Below are 20,618 nucleotides of genomic sequence, written 5' to 3'. Positions count from 1 at the left end.
GTGAAAGTCAGGGTTGCGATCATGGTTTCTGGTAAACAGAGTCTTCTGTGACCCAGGTGGTTGTAGTGGTCTGTCTTGGTATGGCACTGAGGCACTTTAAGGTGTGGTTAACCTAGATGAGTGAATAACCCCACTGAACACAGGGGGTGGCTCTGTACACTTGAAATTAAGTGTATGTGTAAGTCTCATGTTGACTTGGCCTTGGAAACACAAAAGATGGCTTCTGGGGAAAGGAGAGGAGAGGAGGAGGTAGACAAGGAAGTTGGAGAGAAATTATTTGAGAGGACAGTTATTCCTCTCCTGCATAGTGGCATCTAGGAAAAGAGAAAATGGGAACACGTGCTACACAGGGCTGTGGAAGCCGCTTGTGTCTAGATGCATGATGTAATAATGATAATATAAGCCTTATAAATGGTACCATGGTCTACTCCGATAGAAAAGTGTGTCTGTGACCCAGATGGGTACATGATCGCAATGCAATTCCCCATTTTTATTCACGTTCCATATGGTGAAATAAACAGTAGGGTAAATAAAACTGAGATATAAGTATTCTCAGAGGACTTGCATATGTAAGGTTTTAAGATTGAACTTTTGGCATGTAAACAGGATGATAATTTCTGTTAAGCAGCTAGTGACAGTTTCTGCATGTGCTTTTGGGACGCAGAATTTCTAGGAAAAAAATTGAAAAACTGAATGTTGCGTGGCTCCTATAAACCCTTAAGTTTTTCCATTAAGTCTCAATGTCTCAGAAACCCTTATGTCTACAAAGACAGAAACTGCAGTGCTTCGGTAGCTAGAGGAAGATTTTGTTGCATGTATACGCACCTGCCTACATACACATGTGAGTTCATGGCTGCGTTTTGGAGTCCATGCCATAGAGAGGGGAAGGTAATGTGGAAGTGAAGATACAGGTTCTGAAAATATAAATGGTAGCCTTTTTGGTTTTCCTTCCTGCTGTTGGTAGTTCTAGTTTCTGAAAGCATTGTGGTTTATCCTGAAAAAATTGAGGTTTACTCAAGTATATGGTTTGGAAACTTTGATTAAACAAGGTCCTGGTGCAAGACAGTAATGATTGTTTATCAGTTGGAGTGTTTCCTGTAGCTTGTGCTGGCACAAGGAGGAGAAATAGTTATTCACAATTGGTAGCAGGGAGCTACAGTGTTTCCCTCCCCATGCAAACTGAAGCAGATAGGTGCCCTCTAATTTCCTGTGGCCTGTGTCAAGAGGGATATTTATTGTTAACTTAAAAGCATACAGAAACGTAAATGCAGGGGCCTTTTTTTCCCCCTTGAGTTTGCATAGGAAAATAATTGCAGGCAAACATTGTATGTTATGAGGAATATATTGGTCTGCGTATGGCATTCTTTTATTACTGATTACAGACCCAGAGGCCTGATCCTGCTGTCAGTGAAGTTAATGGCACATTTCCTATTGATTTCAGGGAAAGAAGGAGTAGACAAGAACCTAACCTGAGACAGGTGAAAGCTGCTCCTTTAGAAGGATGCTGCCTGTTACAATTAGGCCCCTGAATTATTTTTTCTTAGTGTCCTGGGAAAGAGATGGACATGAATTGTTTGTATTATAAGTGTAATGAGGACTGTTTAAAAATGTAAATGTCTTCTTTAACATTGCTGAAATGAAAATATAAAAGATTTTGCCAGTGCATGAAAGTGAAACTGGCTGAGAACAAAAGTGAAACCAACAGGCAACTTTCACTCCCCAGGCTGAGTGAAATCCTAAAGAGGTGATGCTGAACAGTAGATTTGAATTTTAAAATTTTCTTTACTTTTATTAGTTTAGAAAAATGTTGCTAGTGATCTAGATAAAGAGTTCCCCTAAGGAAGGTGTTTTCTCTTCGTAGTATCTCTTTAAAAAGTCAGAATTAGTTAAAAATGTCGATTTTTTTTCTTTATGATGTTAAGGGGCATCTCTATATATTACCCCCTTTTCCTTTTTCATGCTTTGTATCACAGCTTTGCAAGTCACTTGCACTTAGTATGCTGACAGGAGCATGTACTAGTGCAGGACAGGGCTCATCTTGCTTTACAAAAGTATGGGTGACTGTAATCAGCAAGTTCCTAGAGAAGGAAGAAAAAAAGTATCTTTAAAAATATATGAAAATGACAGTAGAATGTGTTTAATCTGTAAAACACTAAAAAGTGAGAGACAGTGTAGCAAATGGGAGAGAGAGACATTCAGTTTTTCCTGCCTGGTCTAATAGGATCAGCAGGAGACAAATGTACAGAAAAGTGGGCAAAGACCAAACAAAGCAACAGCAGAGGGTAATAAAAACCATAGAAAAAGAGAGAATGGAAGAAAGAAATGGTTTAGATAAGTTAACATTGTGCAAAATACTTCCTTGGTTCACATTTGTCAATGTCTAGGAAATTGGGTGGAAAAATAACATGTGAGGTAACAGACTGCTAAGGTCTAAGCAGTATGAGGAGGTTAAAACATGTGGAAGGAGAAGGGTAGAAGATGAAATAAAAGATTTCAACACAGGCAGATCTTTTTTTTTTTTAAAAAAGGCAGTTTAGTCATAAATACTATACCCTACGGTGCTGAGGCTTTCTGACCATGGCTTACATTGATAATGCTTATTAAATGACAAACTGAAGCAAGGTTTTGTTTTTTTTTTTTTTAAATATAGTACACTGTGAGTTTGTACCCATTATCTTAACTTTTTCTCCTCTCACATTTGTTTGGAAAAGTGTAGAGGGAAAAAGGGCATAAAAATTGTGTATAGACAGTGATTTTAGCTGGTATCTTCCTGGCAGGTGAAGGGAGGGGACAGGAGTCTCAAAACTACAGGCCTGTGGAAATTCTGCAGTGTCACAAATATGTACATGGTAGCACAAATCACGGAAAAAAGGGTAAAGCAAACACCATATTTATCTGAGAAGTTATTCGGCTTTTAAAACAGCGGAGGGGAAAGTTGCCCTGGGAAGGAATATCTCAGGACTCTGTCTCTCATGTAAATGGCTTTAAAAAAACCATTAGATTTCAATGTACGTAAAGTAAAATACCTTTTTCTTTTTTAATATAAGATCATGCCATTTGCAGATTAAATGTTGCTAATGAGCTGGAGCATGCAGCAGTATACAGGCCTCTAAGAAGTTAAAATTAGGTCCGGAGAATCCAGTACTTTGACCACATATGGAGCTAATTTTTGACACGTGTACCTGACTTATCACAAACAATTTTGCGGGCTGTAGTTAGAATGTAATAGGAATTTTTAAAAATGCTTTTCAGACCAAGAGATACAAAGTCTTGTGAGGGCCAGGTAATTTGAATGTGCAGAAATGGGTCTAAGCATACAGTAATTTTAATCTCTTCTCTCTGATGTTACAGGGAGTGTGGCACAGCCCCTGTTCTGGACAGAAGGATGGCCGTCCGGGGGAGCGAGCATCACTTCTCAGGTAATGTGCTGTTACTGACGGCTTTCGGCAAAGAGAGAAAATAACTTTTCTGTTTGGATTAAATTATGCCTGACCTTTTGGCCTTTTCAGTTTTGGAGTTTATTGACATTTCAGACAATCACAAATATTTTTGTTTTATTTTGAGAGAGGTGAGGAGGCAAAGTGTTCTGAGGGAGGGAAGTTAATGCCAAGTCCTTCTGAAGTCCAGTCGGTTGTGGGACAACAGCAGTGCTGACAGTGGTATACTGGATTTTTCTATTAAAAGTTGCAAATGATAGGGTGTTATAGAAAGGTAGGTGTATCTCTGAGCTGTGGTGTGTGTTTCAGTTCAACTCAGAATAGCAAATAAATTGGAAGTCGATGCTGTAATTTCTGGTTGATCAAAGACAGGGCTAAAAAAATTACTTCTTTCTAATTGTATGTGGCTTTTTTTTGTTGTTGGATTGACAAATATATCTGATGTAGTAGCAATTAAAAATAGGCTGTTTTGATTAAGTTGAAGGAAGGATACTTGTTTTTAAAGCACACTGATTAATTAAGCAAGGGTCACTAAATGGCATAGGATGCTTTTTGAGAAAATGCAATTCCTTGAGGTCAAATTAGTCAGTAAGTAAAATCTTCTGATTGGGAAAGAGGCTGTATTTCTCAGATATTTTATACTTTGTGTAAGCTTATTATACACCAATAGAGAAAGAAGCTGTGTTAAAGTGTTGGACTTGCTGTTGTATTACAGTACATCACTTGTTCTTTCTGTTTTGAATTGTTGATTCAGCTCTGATAATTTAGACAAGAGAGAAATATAAATTCCATTTACCAAATGGGATATTTGTAGCATTTTAAAAAGAGATTAAAAATGGTTAGAAGTCTCTAAAGTCTGTGATGTTGTTCTGTAGCCTTTTAAAAGGCAAAAATCTTAATAATAATAATAATAATGAGAACTCCAGTGGCAAAATAATATACAATATCTAAAACTGATATAAATTGCTGTTAGAAGAGCTTTGAGATTAAAAATACATGAAAATAGGTAGCTAGGATTTTGCAGTATTTTTCTTCCCCTAGTCTCCCTTCTTTTTGGCAAGGAGAAATGGAAGATCGATTTTCAATGTGAAAGGAATAAACAAATAAAATGGGAATGAAATGTTATGCTTGGTATTTGGTGAAATTTTTCTTAGAATTCTTTTGGTTTTTAAATGTAAGTGCTGTGAAATAGTTGAGATCTCAAAGTTTGTAGGGAGAAAATGTTTCAGCATCTTTGTTCATACCTGAGGAATCCATTTTAGAAGTCCATTTTCCCTGTTTGCAAAATACATTTTTATTAGATCTATGTATTTGGGTTAAGACTTACTTAAAATTACTTAATTAGGTTATACTGAAATTCTAAGTGATTTAAAAAGAAGGATTATGGTAATATGACAAAACATAAAACTGTTCTCATTGAAATCCTTAAATAAAGCTCTTTTAACTTGCCAATTTTAAAATCTATATATTTGGGGTGTTGAAACAGTACAAAATATAAAAAGGCCGAACTCTTAACGAAACGTATAATCCTATGCCAGTGAGCAGGGATTTTGTAGGTACGTCTGGAACATGGGAGGAGGTAATTTACACCTTCAGTTTGGTTTTGAGCATTTCTCTGGGGGTATTGTCCTTTTTAAGACTTTATTATAGGTATGTAAAATACTTCTAAAATGCTTGTGGTTGATTTGTAAAGAGAAACTGTAGAGAAAGAGGTAACAGTGTAGGTGTGCTAAGCTAGATGGCAATTGATTGTGTTTTCCCAGGAAATTTTGAAAAATATACCAAAGCAAAAATTGCTGCAGTAAGGAATAAATTCTAAATAATTGTATTTTTGCCGTTGGGAAGAACATGGCTGTGAATTTTCTTGAAAAACATCCTGTAAGTGTCTGAAAAACAGTACAACATAAAAAGGCTTTCCAATAGTGTTTTCTCTAGATAAAGCTATGGCTTGTAGGCTGATCTTGGGGACAAGGTATTAAAAAAAAAGCTTAAAAAAAGAGAGCTATATATGTGCTTTTTTTATTGATAGAGGTTTTTTTTTTTAAAAAAAGGAAAACGTACATGTGTTTCTTTCCTCTGTGTTGTTTATGGTCTGAAAGAAATAATGAATCTGTAGTAATTTATTTTTTTAAAAAAGAAGCATTTGTATGAAAAATCTGACAGTAAGTTTGTTTTACTTAGTATTATAATTTTGGAGAAATAGCAGACTGTTTCTGGATATTTGCATTTGTTTCAGGGGTTGGAGCATAAGCCAGATTTCTGTGTAGTCTGTCAGGCAGTTACACGTCTGAGCATGTTACAGTTTGTAGCACTACAAATTAGAGCCATTTGACTTGTATTTGCTGCACGGGGCTTTCGTAAAAAAATACGGCAAATAAAATGTACAGGTGATGAGGTCTGCAAGCGGGGGCGGGGGAGCGTCTCCTGGCCCGGGTGCCAAGCTGCGGAGGGGGGTCAGGGGAGATCCGCTGGAATTTACTCCGAGGTGCTGCTTCTGCATGAACTCACGCTCTCTGCCCCCGTCCCTCGCTGGCTTTAAAAATGGATTCTGAGTCTCTGGGTTATTTCTTAGCTCGCAGCGGGCTAGTTGCAGGCACATCATTTGCTACGTTTCAAGTGAAGAGCTGAAAAAGTGCTGCGTTAGTTGTACATATACCGAGCACCTGTGAGAAGAGTATATGGGAAAGGGGATAAAACATTGATAGCGTGACGGAGTTTTCACGTTACTTCCACTGCAGGGTAAGCCGGCAGTTCCTGGTAACTTTGTCCCAAAGTTTTCTAGGGTCCGTAAGGCTATTTTTGAGTTAATTTACTTATTGCAATTTGTCTTTTGAAACAAAAAGAAAGTAAAAACAAACAAACCAACCCAAGGAGTTGGAAGAAGATCTTTCACCTGCTTTTTATTAACTGGCAGGGAGCGGGCAGTTAATACCAGCAGTATCACCACCGTCAGTAACAAACAGCAGTGGCTGGGAGCAGGGACCAGGCTGCAGGAGCAGGGGGACCAGCCACAGCACCGCCCGGACGGGCCCGGGCCGCGCCGCTCGGAGCAGCCGGCGCCCGGGCCGGGCCGGGGGCGACTCATCTCCCGCAGAGAGGCCGGGCCGGGCCCCAGGGCCCTGGCGGCGGGTCCCGCGGTGAGGGAGCGGCGGGAGCCAAGGGGAGCCGGCTTGCGCCGGGTGAGGGGCTGACTGGGCGCCGCAGAGGGTTAAGGGCGGCGCGGCTGGGCAGGCTGGGAGTTGTAGGCGCCACGGCATGCTGGGAGCTGCCGTAACGCCGCCGTTGGGCCCGCCCGCCCTGGCTCGGCCCCGGGGCCGCCTCTCCCCCGCCGAGCGCCGGGTCCTCCCCTCAGCGCCGGCGGGTTGGTGCGGCCGTGCCCCTTCCCCGGAGCCCTCACCCGCGGGCGCCGGGCGGGAGGGAGAGAGAGGGATCGGCGGCGGGGCGGAGGATCAGGCCTACAGCTGGGCTGGGGCTCGGCCGGCCTGGCCTGGTGGGCAGCCGCGCTCTGCCGCGGAACCGTGCCGCGGGGCACCGGCCCGGCCCGGCCCGGCCTGGTCTAGCAGGGCCTTCCCGCGGGCTGGCCCAAACCCTGTTCCTCCTAAGCTTAAACCCCGCTCGCGGCTCATCCGCAGGGCTCCCGCCCGGGACTCGACCTCCCCTGCGCCCCCGAGCCGTCCTTCCGGCGGCGGCTCGGGGGCCCGGCCCCGGCCCGCAGGCTGGCAGCGCGGGCTGAGCTTTGCTTCCACTTTCTGGTGAGCTCTACAACAGAACGAAGAGCCATGCCGTCCTGGGGCCTCCGCCAGCGGCCAGCTTGCTCGGGTAGCAAACGCTTGCGGTCGACAGGACGAGGGTGTGTGTCTCAGTTTTTATACACAAGTTTATTTGTCTTGGGTTTTCTTTAATGTGAAAGCGAAAAATTAAGATGCGTGAAGGTGCTCAAATGTGTGGAAGTGGTGGAGGGACAGAGCCAGGAAGCAAACGGGGCTTGGTAGTCTACCTGGTAGCAAGTTTTTTTCTCTGAGGACAAAGCAGGGAGGAAAGAAAAAGGAGGGAAAACGTTACGTGTTAATTGAATTTATGCTAATAGTGGGCCCAAAGTGCAAAATCAGCTTCTTGTTAAGCATTCTGATGTCTTAAAGGAATTTATCAATTAGCCGGAGGTACCTTCTTTTATGTAGGAAAGGAATGATAAATAACAGTATGGGACATACATCAGTCTGAAGTGAGTTTGGTAAATTTTGTTTGGGGTTTTTTGTTAGTTTGTTTTGTTTTTCCTCCTTACTTTTTGATGGCAAGTCTTGAAAGATGGTGGTGCCATACATCAGTGGTTAGCTGAACTTGGGGCTGAGCATGTTTAAGTTCTCATGGGAATGGAATGGGAAAGATTCTTGTTAGGTAGTTTCTTTTTCTTGGTCATGGTAATCCTCTTGAAATGCAGAAGAAAACATAATTTATTTGTTAACTAATAAATGAAGATGTGCGAAGAAAATAATGCTCAAACAAAAGGAGCATATATGCCATAACAGGTTTGTTTTCTGTTGTGCGTGTTACGGCTCCGTTCTGAGAGGAGGTGTGAGAGGAGGGCTACAGGCATTTTTGTATTTGTGTCAGGAAGCATGTTAGATTTTGCCAATGATTGTCACCTGAAGTACAGTCTTTAAAGTATACGCAGATGGGTGTAATTCTCGGAAGAAAGATTGCAGTGAAATAAACTTTTTTTTTTTTAAGGAAAAGTGTTGTTCTAGTGGAGGAAAAATGTTGTTTTGCTTATGAAAGAAACAGTTGGATAGACACAAAAGAGGGGAAAGTGTCAAAGTGCCTGCTTTATAACCCCTGGTGGTATATGGACACACAGAGTTACAGTGTTGAAGATGACTTGAGATACAAAATCGGCAAATCCAGAACAAAATAAAATACAAAAGTTAAAGACAAAGAAAACATGAATAATGTATTGTAATGTGTTTTAAACTTACTAGTGTATGGCCCACTCTATTCCCATCTGGAAAGAACAATTGCTTTTTCAGTTCTTCAACAGGAAATTAATTTTACTGGATTTTGTTTTCATATTTTAATGGCAATGGAAGTGCATTAGCACTATAAATAAAATACATCCTCGTTCCAAAAGTGTACAATCCAACTTTAAATACTATCCAACCAGTGGAAGCTACCTGTAAAGGGGGCCAAATAGTTGAGGGTACCCAATGGAAGGACAGGGTTTGTAATACAGATGATCTAATCTGATAGCCATAGTACACTTAGCTGTAGAACAGTTTTTGAAGGGCAAAATAAAAGACCCAGAGACAAATGAAAAGTGGGGTGAAATGCAACATGGTTTTGGCAGAAACAGACTGTGCCAGACTAACTTATTACCTTATGCTACAATTTTCTAGACAGAGGAAATATGCTAGATCTTATAGATTTCATCATCAGTATTTGATATTGTACTATGGGAGGAAATTTTGTAAAATGGTGAAAATTTGGATTAATTACACCATAAGGGGACTTGGGAATGCACAGGCAGATAATAGGTGGAAAGAGAATGTACTGATGGAAAGGAGGCTGTGAACTGGAATTTTGAAAGACTGTATTGGAAACGATTTAATCTTTTCCTTAGGGACACTAGTGAAACAGTAGAACTGTGATGATGAAATCTTATGACACAAAACTGGTGGACTGTGTTGATAGAGAGGGGGATTGGAATAGCTGTGTACCAACAAGAGGAATCAAAACTGAGATTAATAGAGTTAGATGAGATTTAGTGATGCAAATAGAAGCTAATCACAATTTATTCTAGAACTGCCCATCACTTTAATGGTGAATTGGTAGCGGGTGTAGTAGTCAGCAGCAGAATGATAGCACACTGCTGTGTGACGTGGCTGAGGAAATAATAAAAAAGATGGTGTCCTAGAAGGTATTAGGGGAGGGATTTCCTGGATGTATAGAAAACCTTCATGTCAAAGGATATGGCATTAGTGAGACCTTATCTGGAACCCAGCTGTCACCCACATTCAGATAAATGGATTCAAACAGATGGATGGAACAGATGGAGAAAAGGACCACATGGATGTTAAGAGGAATAGAGAGACTGATAATGGAAAGACACACAAGTGACCATTATAGTTTTTTTTATATAGGGGAGAAAAATAATTGTGAGCTCAAGATTACAGTAAACAAGCAAAACAAATGCTTATAAAGGGGATAATGAGCACAGTTTGCTGGAAATTACAGGAAGATTTCTAACTATCGGACCACCGGTATTCTGGAGTGGTTTCAAATGAGAAAGAAGTTTAAATTTCTTTTAAAACGAAGCTTGACAAATCCAGAAAAGAACATCAGCATTTGGTTCTGCATACTAGCGGGGAATTTGACTTGGAAATCCTGGATATCCCCTCCCTTGATTCTGTGTTCTTGTGCATCAATGAGGTGGATTCTGTGGTGGGATATGTAAGTTTAGTGCTGCTGGTTTTTGTCATCTTGATTTCCTTTTCCATTAATTGAGTTCTTTTGTTTGGGTGCCTTATTAGAAGCAGAGTAGTTTGGCTATATATGCTATCAACTGCTTATCACCTGTTCGCTCTGAATTGTGCCAGCAGAAGAGATGTTCTTGATCTGGCTGACTTTAACAAGGGAGTAGACAAACTGTATCGTTTGGACACCATGGTTGAAGGTGTACTCATGCAGTGCTTCTGACTTCTTGTCCCAGGATGGGCTATTTGTGGAAGGCTTCGTGGAACAATTTTTAGGAAAGCATTTAAATGAAAAACTTAGTCATCTAGGGCAAGACAATACTGCATTCTGAAATATAAGTATAATCAACGCCCTTGGGATTTTACCTGAGACCTTGTACCTTTTCTCTGCCTATATCTTTTACATTCAGCACTCCCTGCAGCAGGGAAGAATCAACAGAAGAGCCTCAAAGAACATTGCTTTTCAGGAAGGCTACCATACTCTAGGCAGACATTTTAGGTTTTTACTTGGTGTTTTTGCTATTTGGGAAATCTCTGCAAAGCAGGGTGTTAAGCAATCATTGCTCAGCCATCCATTTTAATCTTATTTTTCAGTCCACAACTGTTGCAGGGTATCGAAATAGAAAGAATTTGTTTTAAGGAGGTAAATTCCCATTCAGTGGCCAACAGAAAATTAAGTGATGGAATCAATCTAATCACCAATGTATGTGTGAAGTGCTGCCAGTGGCACTTCCCCTAGTTGCTGAAGCAGAGGAGTGAATGGATTATAAGGATTAAACTTCTTTCATCCCCCTAGAGGTGAACAAGTCATGTGAGAATGGAAGGCTCATTTGGTAGGAAAGAGTATGAAAGACTTGGAAGACACACAAAAAATCCCCACCTCTAAATGGTTTCTTTCACATTTTTTCTACAATAGGTGGTGGGATGTGAGCTACAGACAGAATCTTGAAGCTTACCGGGCAGAAACGTGACTGTAAACTGATTCTATGAGTGTGGAATGAAACATGCTCAGTTGTTATGTATCCTGGATTTCTGAAAAATATTTTTCTCTTCCAATTCTGATTATTTTAAAAAAATTATTCATAGCAGATGCTTCCTCTTGTCCTTTTCTTGACCTTTTTGAACTGGAACGAAGTCATGGGCTTTCCCACTGAAATGGTGGGAGCACAGTGTTAGGACTACAGCGAAGGAAAATTTTCTGACCTGATTTGCCTGTGTCATCCTACAAGGCTTTCTGCTGCAAAAAGAGACCCTTCCACTAGTGTCACCGGTCTTTCATTCTCTTGTGCTGTACTACTCCTCTTGAAATACTATTGATTGGAGGAGCAAATTTATGGAAGTGAGAAGGATTCCTTTGATGAGCTTGATAACTAGATTTGCATGATTCAGTAACAAAAGCAAACCAGCTAATATTTTAATATTGAACAAAAATAAGGTGTTAGTGCTGTTATTAAGAGTAGGACAAATCCATTCTTTTGCTGGTTTTATATAAGCAAGTCTGGGAGGACTGTGTACACGTGTATACTCACATACACATATATATATACACGTACATCTGCTTTGCTGCATATGCTGGCTGATGAGTAAAAACAGAAGAATATCAATATATAAAAGTACTGGAAATGTAAGCACTGAACAAAATCAAAGTATGCCAGAGCTTGGTTTGGTAGCAGTAGACTGGGAAAGGGATGGTTCACCATGGTCTGCAGCAGCATTTTTTCGGTTGTTTTCTTTATTGTTGTTGTTGTTTCCTTGTTTTTAATTACTATTTGTAGGGATGCTTTGGAGCCAGGTCATCACTGCTGTAAGTCTGCAGATATTCATTGATGTCTCCAGAGGGATAGTCATTTACACCCCCTGAATAGATAGCCTTCTGAGTGGGGATGTTATTATGGTGTCTTTGGTCTTACATCATTCACTTCCTCTTATTCCCAGAAAGGAAAAAACAGTCGAAGGAGAGGTAATGAGGAGCTTCTCAATGAGCTCCTCCCGTAGGAAAAAAAACCCTCAGTACCTCTAAAATGATCATACTGTTGGTACAAAAGCTGTTGGTGGTTGTTGCAGCAGCATCTATAGGCACAGAAATAGCAAGAGGAGAAACAGGAATTTTGGCATTCCCCTTGTCTCTCTGATGTGTGAAAATCCTGGGGTGGAAGGAAATGCCATCTTTTGGTGCTACTGGTTTCGTTTTCTGCAGTGCCTTCCTATACAGAAACTTCTCTCAAAATTTTATCAAAGCAGAGTAACTAATGAGTAAGAAAGATAAAAACTGTTGTTTGTACTTGTTTGAGAGTGGCAGTGGTAATTTCTGTCTCAAGTGTTTCCATGGAAAGAGAGTCCAAATGATTGCTACTATTCTTATTGCAGTATTCAGGTAGATGACAGCTAGGTTTAAATTACTAAGACAAAATAAATTTTGCTCTCCCACCATCAAGCACAAAGAAGTATTGAGTTAGAGAAGCCAGACCTCCCCTGTTTGAGCAAGGCAATATTCTAGTACCATAAATTCCCCTACATAATACTAGCCTTTGATACTTCTTTTCCTGTTACCATCCAAAACATCCAGTTGCCCTCTCAGCATCTAAAGACAAAGCTTAGACCCCCCCCACCCAAATCACCTGCTCAGGTGCCATCTAACTGCACGAGGACCTCAGTTTCTGTCTGAGATTTCTCTGCTTGCCAAGGTCCTGGTGACCTTAGTGCTGGTGAGCTGTGTGTTTGTGCTTGGCCATACTGGCATGGCACAGCACTCTACAACCATTGTTAGTGGGGGTCTGTCCTGCTGCCTCTCCTAAAGCTGGCTGGCCACAGTCAGGCCTCATGATGTGAGACATACCGTGCATCAGCAGTCTGCCAGTTCAGGTGCGTAAGACATGGAAACCTGGAGTTCAAATCCCATGCCTACCTCAGCAGATGTATCTCCTAAGAGCTCGTCCTTTGTTCCCCCCAGGACCTCTGAGGTATTTGGAGAAGACAGGTATGAGATGAGTGTGCACGTTGGAAGAACTGTTACGGTTTGGGCAGTGTTGTGTCGCTGAAGCCAATGGTTAGGGCAACCATCTGCGATGATGGGTACTTGGGATCCAAATCCTTGTTGCAATGGGTAGCAACATACAATCCTGGGAATGACCAAATCTCCCAGGGTGTTTCTAAATGCTGGCATTAATGGTTAAAACTTTAATGGCAGAACTCTTTAGGAACTCTGGAAGCTGTATAGTTTAAAGAATTATGTAGAATTTGAAGACAAAAATACAGAAGCATGATTGGGTTTTAAAGAGAGGGAAGAGAGATCTTTTTGCTCTCAACTTCTGTCCCTGGTAGGGTCCTAGCTGAACTCTCTGCCCTCACGTTTCCTCATGTGCAAACTGAGTGCTACATCGTACTTACGGGCGTTCTTCAAGGTGTAATTCATGTTTGTGAAATACCGGGAGTGGCCAAGACAAAGTCTTCTGGAAGTACAGGGTTATGGCAGGGGCACCAGAACTGTCTGGCAAGTGGATCTTTAAGGAGACACTTGAGGAAGATGGATTTTTTTAAAAGGAAGGCTAGTCCACTGGGATATGGAAGGGGTGAAGTATTTATGCGGAAGAGAGGAAGTGTTGTGTGATTCCTGTCCCATGGATATGAACCAGCTTGTGCTAGGCAGACTCTCCTGGGGACAATAGATGCATCGGAGGGGGGTGGAGGGAGGGCTCTAGCCACAATCTCACATTCAATGTACCCCACAAAAGGATGCAGTGAAAGAGGGTTGAGTGTATATAATACAATGCAGTGGATGACAATAGATTATAGATGAGGAGACAAAGGTTTATTATCAAACCCAGTCCATCATCTGGGTCTGAAGGTGAATGGTGACACTGAGTGTCGGTAGTGGCGTGATGGAGACACGTTCCTGAACTTAGTTCATTTTGTGTGGACAAGTATCTGTATTGCTTATCTACAGTTAAAAAACTAGGTAGCAGAGACGTCAAGGATTAAACAATGAGAACGCAGTATTTCTTTTCTACAGATGATATTTTCAGCTCAAAATCAATAGATTTCAGTGGGCTATAGGATTGAAGAAGTTTAATCTTCTGTTGCCACGGCCCATATTATGTCTCTCCAGTAAACACATGCTGTGCTTGCATTTGCAGCATGCACACTGGTAGAATTTTTTTGAGAACTACTTGATTCCCAGTGTTACTGGTGATTAAAAAGAAAAAACTTTATACACGTGTCCTACTCAAGCCTTTCCTTTGTTTGCATGATGAGAGGATCTGGAGCTCCACATTGTAATCACTTCTGAGAACTCTGAATGGGGAAAGGCAACAAAAAGGAATTTTGAGATTTTACAAGAGACTCACCTGTTAATCCATAGTTGGTAAAAGTGAAATAAGTACTGCATAAAGTACTAGAAGTTTGCAGTGCGTTTGCGTTGTTTCCTATTCTTCTTAAGGGGAATTGAACAGGCTGTCTTGTAAAAAGAGCAGCGTACATCTGTGTGGCATGTTAAATTTACAATCTGTATCCTCAACTAGTTAATATGCCAACTACTGTCTTGCTTTAGGTTCTGTATAGCTTCCATGGCTGCGTTTGCCTGGATTGATTTGTTGTTGAGAAATTTGGGACTTCGATCCCTGAAGCAGAAGGACAGGTTGCTGACGCCCAAGGTTTATTTATGAAACAAGGAGTGTATAGCTGTTACACAGTGGGGCAACCCAAAATGCCTGGCTGACTCAGTTTCAAAGTTAAGACTTGTATTTCAAAGCTGACTTGTGTTTGCAGGTTCCTGTCCTTCTCCCAGAAACTATAGTCAAAAGTGGACAATTTTAGGATGAGAGACATGCAAACCAAAATTGGTACTCGCTTGCTCATTTATTATGGCACTGCCTTCTGTTAGGCCCACAGGAGTACTGGAGGGGCTGAGAGCCAGAGCCAGCTAGCTACTGCTGTTGAGGCTCAAGTCTAAAACATAGATCCCCAAGGCCCTGCTTACTGGGGAGCAGGCCAGGGGTGAGGAGGGTTACATAAATACCTGCTTTCAGAGTTGCCCAAATATACTGCTTTAACACATGCTTAAGATTTATGCATGGGATGGGGCTGAGAATGTCTGCTCCAGCCCCTCCAGTCCCGCTGGCTTTCCCTCCCATCATTGTGGCTGATGGGAAAACAGTTATTCTGTGTAATAGCTTCAGCTGGGAGCACCTCTCCCAGAACATGTCTGTGCTGTGCTGTTAAGACTCTTTGCTGGTGCAAGCCCTTTCAGGCAGAGGAGGGAAAACTGAGTTCCTGGCTGAGCTAAATAGCGTGTGGGCTTGAAGGGGTACTGTGACCCCTGCAAGGGGATGGAGTAGGTACATAAGAAAAGGCTCAGGATTGGGAATTCCACAGGTGTCTTGTGTCACCCCAGTGTTAGGATCTATTGCTGTTTGAGGTGTCTTGAGAGATTTATTGGCATGTCCAAGCAGTTCCTGTGGAGTTCTTCACTTAACGGGACGGACAGTGTAGATCGTAGGTATTTCACTTTTTGCCTTCAGTGTGTGCCAAGGCAGGGTGTCTTAATTTGGGGCTGTGGATTTAAGCAAAGGCACACTGCAGTGCTCAGCCCTACAACAGCCAGGCCCTTTATTGAATCTGGTCTCACTGCAATAAGTGTGAGTAATGATAGGAGAGGCATGAGAAGAGAATGACTGTACAGGAGGGAAAGCTGCACTTGACTTGCTAGAATGAAAAACATATTTATAAGGGACAAAATTAGCGCCGGGTACAAGAATGCAATTTAATGAAACAAATGACTACACCTCTTCTCAGTGGTAGGAAAAAAGTAACACATCACAGATAAGCAGCAGTCCCCTGTCCTGCTATCAGGGTTGCTGCAGAACAGAGGGCACTGCTGGCTGGGCTAGCCAGGCCTGGTGCTGAGGCCTCCTGAGTGCTAAGACCCCCTGGCCACGCTGCCTTGCTCTGTGTACAGTGAGTGACCAGTTCTGGTTCTTGTCTGTGGGCTTGTAGTAAGAGGTGTCTTCCCCAGGTACTGTGAGAGAAGGGCACGAGGGAGGATGTACGTGTGAGACATGGGAATGTGGTCTTACTGAGGTGTGTGATTGCTCATGAGATACCTGTGGCAGCAAAGTCACAGAAAAACTTAATGAAAATTGAATGTCTCTTCTTACTGGATGCTCTTTTATCCCCTATTCGTTGCATTTTATTTCTCCTCTCTGCTGTATTTTTGCTTTCTTTATGTCTCATTTTGATGTCTTCCTCGCTGTAGTTCTACATCCTTCTTTTTAGTTAATTTTTTTTTACTGTTGCTTTTTTACTCATGCATGTCTTTACTCCTTTAGCTTTCCTAAACACTTTCTCTTTTTGTCTCTCTTGTGATCTGCCATACAGTTTGGCTGCCTTCCATATGATGGAGCAATGTAGCTGCGTTATGGGTTGACTTAGGCTTGCGTCACTACCCTGAACCAGATTGCGTCTGCAGTCGTCTGGAACTGACTACATGCCTGAGCTGATAAAAGATGCTGTGGAAAGGTGGATCTCTGGCACCTTGGCAAGGTATCCTCCTGTACATGTGTGTGCATGTGGATGTGTGAGTGGCTTCAAGATGGCTGGCTGTTCCATCAGCTCAGCTGACTGGGTGCTCCTTTGGGCTTTGCAGCACCATATGAGAAATGGGAACAGACCTGCAAAGCTCAGGGGAAGACTGGGATTAACCCTGAAAAGGGGCATGTGCCTGCTGTCCAGGAATGTGTGATGGCCAAAAGCAAGAGATCTAAAATCCCTCACTTGACCTTTGTATAATTCTTTTCCTTCCAGTGAGGACCTTTCCCTGCCTGTGACTCATCTTCTAAATGTAGACTGCCTCTCAGAGGACTGCCTTCCTCTCTGAACAGGGTAGCATTAAAAAATAGCAACACTGTTGAATAACCAGTATTATTTTTTAATACAGAAAACTTGAAAACTGCCTTGCAGTATCTGTGCTTCTCTGTCAAGGGATTTATTGGTTCCCTGAGAGAAGAGCAGAGCAGGTTCTATCCTGACCTGCAACTAGAGGTTGTTCAGATAAGAGGTCTCAGGAGCAGCACAACTGCAGTACAGTGGGTAGTAGGCGTTGTAATAACAGACGGGTAGGCTCTGGCAAAGGCCAGCGCATCTTTCATAGCACCCATATACTTCCTTCCCTCTTTCTGACCCATCTGTAACTGGCAGCATCCCTGTGGTAACTCTGGCATGGCTTCCACAGACATCCAGTAGGAAGCTGCCTGCTCCCTTCAGCAGGTTGCCCAACACCCATCTCCTTTCCTCCAGCTTGTGTATGCTGTCCAGCTGCCCAGGCCACTCCTGTTGTCGACATGTGGTGACCCTGGGGATCACAGTGTTACCTTCCATCCCTCACTTCAGCTCTTGTGTTGTCTTTGACTTGTAAGCAGATCTCTTACCAGAGCCAAACTGGTTCCTTTTCTCTTTTCAGATGCTTTTGCTGTATCCCATCTCTCTATTGCCTGGTCCTCTGGAAGATGAAAGAGTGAGAATCAGCAGTGTGTCATTAATCCTGCAAACAATTTGAGAACTGCTTTGACAGCCAATAGAAGAAAATAGTGTGATGTGGCCACAGCAAGCATATGCTCTTTCTGGGAATTTACAGTTGCACTATGATCCCAAGGAGGAGCGATGCTCAGACCTCCCTCTGATTACTTGTGTTCTTTTCTCTGCCTGTATCAACATTGTTTCTTTCCAACACACAGGTGTTCATGCAAAAATGCCAAGATTCTTCGTGCAGATTAAAGTAGGTTTGCAAATTAAGGAAAGACTGGTGAGGAACAAAAGGAAAATTAAATTATCCCAGCAATTTTGCACTTCCTTGCAATCAAAGCCCTGTCTTTGGTGGGTATTATATAGGGTACATGCTTGCTGAGGTCTGAGGCAATTTTCCTTGTGTAAAGACTGCAGGAGTTAGCCCTAGCAAATGATGCTGTTCTAAAAATGATGGCCAGTAAGCAATAGGTGACCTCTCTTGGGAAAAACAGGAAGAAAACTTGGTAAGAGCTTGAGCCTCAGTAGTGTTGCCTTTCACAATTGAGCGACTGACAAACAAAAGGAAAAAAAAGGCATGCCAAATGACCGTGAGGATGGATGCCTCCTGTTGTGGAATAGAATGAAATCCAGTTATGTGCTCCCTCCCATTAGATCTGATACAACTGCTGTATGATAAAAATGAATTTCTTAAGAATCAACTGTAAACCCATAGGTCAGCCAGCAAGAGAGTGACTTGACAAGTTCTTCATTGCAAAGTGTATGGCAGTTTCATTCTTTTAATCTGCATCACTGCAGACAGTGTGTAGTTGAATCCAATGAAGTTCGAGTCATGCTATGAATTTGGTTTCCAGAAGTCGATTATGGACAGAAACCTTTCATTTCTATGAATTATGTATATTTGAGTGAAAAGCTGTTGTGTATGTATATATGTTTAATAACAGGAAATGTAACAAACATTTTTATGAAACTAATAAAACAGATAAACCTATAAAAACACGTTTTCATTTAATTTCTTTGGTCTCATTTTCCTTAGTGTAAATGAAAGATCGTGAAGTGCAATCTCCTGTATCTCAGGACACACAATTAATTGCATCAGGTAGTTGATGTCATACAAAAGTGCCTTGTTTTGAAATCAGAGCTTTAAGGTTGCACTAGTCTTTGTAACTGCATCCACGTGGCACCCTAATCTGATGGAGACCTCGAGGTACAACACTCGGGGCGCTACTTAGCTGTTGCATTTAGGTTAGCACTTAATACTGGGTCTTTCGAAACTGTGAAAAATTTAATTCCTGCATTGAGGAGCTCCTGTCCTATGAACAAGCAGGTGAAGGTTAGGGAATGTGGAGTGGGACAAGGAGAGGGAAACTGTAGATGCCTTGTAAATCCATTCAGTTTACAGTAAGCAAATAAAAGGAAGCTAGATCTGAAGTGTGCTGGGGTTTGGCAGGTGACCTGCCAGAGGCTGCATCTGGCATCACCCTAGCATGTGGGAAGACATGCAAAGGAATGGATGTGGGGAACCAATGAAGAGTTGCAGCCTGGTGGCTGTGCTCTAGCAGAGGCAATGGAAAGCCAGAGGTTCCTTGAAAATTGGCTGTGGCAAAGCTACATAGCTGGGAATGTGAGTGGTGGTGGCAGCAGCTGGAGAGCCAGCGAGGGAAAGAGCAATGTAATAAAATCGGTGGGCAAGTAAGATCAGGTCTGTGACTGTTCTGGGTTTGGCTGTGACTGTTGGTGGGTATCTGGGCAGGCCGAAATTGGCTCTCCCAGGTGTCATAGCAGTGTAGGAAGAGGAGGAAGTCTGGAGCAGAGTAGTGCTTTGGTGGAACTTGGAGATCTTCAGCAGTAGTGGGTGGATCGGGGTACGACCTGTTTTCGAAGGCAGGGGAGAAAGGAAAGGCAACTTATAGAACTGCCCTCTGTGCCACCTGTTGTTAACAACTCGGGTGGATGCGGGTCTCTGAAAAACCTCATCTGGAGAAAGTTTCTTGCTGCTTGTAATGAGGTCATTGTCAAGTAAATCGTATAAAAGGCTTGCTTTCTAGAAGATTTTGACACTATGAGTTACAAAAGTCTGCCTATAAAACAGTGGTCCCCTCTGCCGGACCTTTCCAGCCTTTTGGTTGCCCCACACACTGCACCAAGTCGCCGTGGATGTTCCGGTGAATTCAGGGGTGTCCTCCACGCCCCCCCAAGTCCAGGCGTTCCCACCCGTCGCGCGTGGGGCTGTGGGAGCTTAGGCCGTGCCTAAAGGGCAAGAGCAAGCCCGGGGTGACGTCCCGGGGCAGCAGAGCAGAGCGGAGCGAGCCGGCGCTGGAGTGGCGGATCCCCGGGACGGACCCCCCCCGGTGCCAGGCCCCTGCTCGGGGGACGCCGTCCCCTCCCACGGACGCCCGTGGCGATCGCGGCGGGGGGAACTGAGGGATGCATTCGGATGCGAGGCGGAGCTTCAGCATTTTATGAATGGGCTCATATGACGCCAATGGGGGCGGGAGGAGAGGCGCCATCTTCCGCAAATCCGGGCCGAGGAGAGCGCTGCCGCCAGATGACGGCCATTCCCGCCGGCCAATGGCGGCGAGGGAACCGTGCCGACCACGTGGGGCGCAGGCCGCGAGTAGTACGGGGGCGCGCGGCCGCCGGCTCCCTGCCCCCTCCCTTCCGGCGCGGCGGGGCCGCGCGGCCCCGGGGCGGGCGGGATCGGCCGCGTTGCCGGGTTACCCGCTGACTGATCGGCCCCTCGGCCAATGGCGGCGGGGCGGGGGCGGGCGCGGCGGCAGCTGCGGGCCGGCGGCGGCCGGGAGGGCTCAGTCGGGCCGTGGCCGCCTCCGCAGCATGGCGGGTCCTGCTGCTCTCCCGGCTACCGCCGGCCTCCTCTACTGGTTGGGCGCACTGGGCGCTCTCTACGCGGCGGCGGTGGTCACCTACCGCCTGCTGGCCGGCTTCCGTCTCTGGGTGCTGGGCAGCGGCGCCGCCGCCGTCGGGCCGGCGCTGGGCGCCTGGGCAGGTGAGTCCGTCCGCGTCCCAGCCGGCCCCGCCGCCTCCGCCTCTGTGTCGCCCCGCCTCGCCTCGCCTCGCCCTGCCCGCCGGGGCCGGGCCCTCGGGGGGAGGGGAGCGAGTCCCGGGTCCCGGCGCGGAGCGCCCCCCTCGCCCCGCGCCGGCGTGCTACCTCATCGGTGACGTCACGCTAGTCCCGTCC

At 44.0% G+C, this 20,618-nt stretch overlaps 1 protein-coding gene and 2 long non-coding RNA genes across 3 annotated transcripts in view; 2 read left to right on the top strand and 1 right to left on the bottom strand.

Annotated features, from left to right (window-relative positions):
• Nucleotides 1-6,702: 6,702 nt before the first annotated feature.
• On the top strand, nt 6,703-18,419 carry LOC135313440 (uncharacterized). Its single transcript, XR_010373086.1, has 3 exons — nt 6,703-7,287; nt 16,277-16,441; nt 17,358-18,419. It is a non-coding gene; the product is annotated as an uncharacterized LOC135313440 (long non-coding RNA).
• Nucleotides 16,806-20,466, bottom strand: LOC135313441 (uncharacterized). The gene is made up of 2 exons (XR_010373087.1): nt 20,348-20,466; nt 16,806-17,396 (listed from the first exon to the last, which is right to left on the bottom strand). It is a non-coding gene; the product is annotated as an uncharacterized LOC135313441 (long non-coding RNA).
• The window catches only part of HSD17B12 (hydroxysteroid 17-beta dehydrogenase 12), a 98,326-nt gene continuing 97,685 nt past the window's right edge, over nt 19,978-20,618 (top strand). The window contains exon 1 of the mRNA XM_064452313.1: nt 19,978-20,426. Within this exon, the coding sequence (XP_064308383.1) occupies nt 19,991-20,426 (436 nt within the window). The 5' untranslated portion in view covers nt 19,978-19,990. The remainder of the gene's footprint in view (nt 20,427-20,618) is intronic.

Source organism: Phalacrocorax carbo, chromosome 5, assembly GCF_963921805.1.
Source record: "Phalacrocorax carbo chromosome 5, bPhaCar2.1, whole genome shotgun sequence".
In the NCBI taxonomy this organism is placed as follows: Eukaryota; Metazoa; Chordata; class Aves; order Suliformes; family Phalacrocoracidae; genus Phalacrocorax; species Phalacrocorax carbo.
The sequence above is the reverse complement of the archived record's forward strand: the minus strand, read 5'-3'. Positions and strand labels throughout refer to the sequence as shown.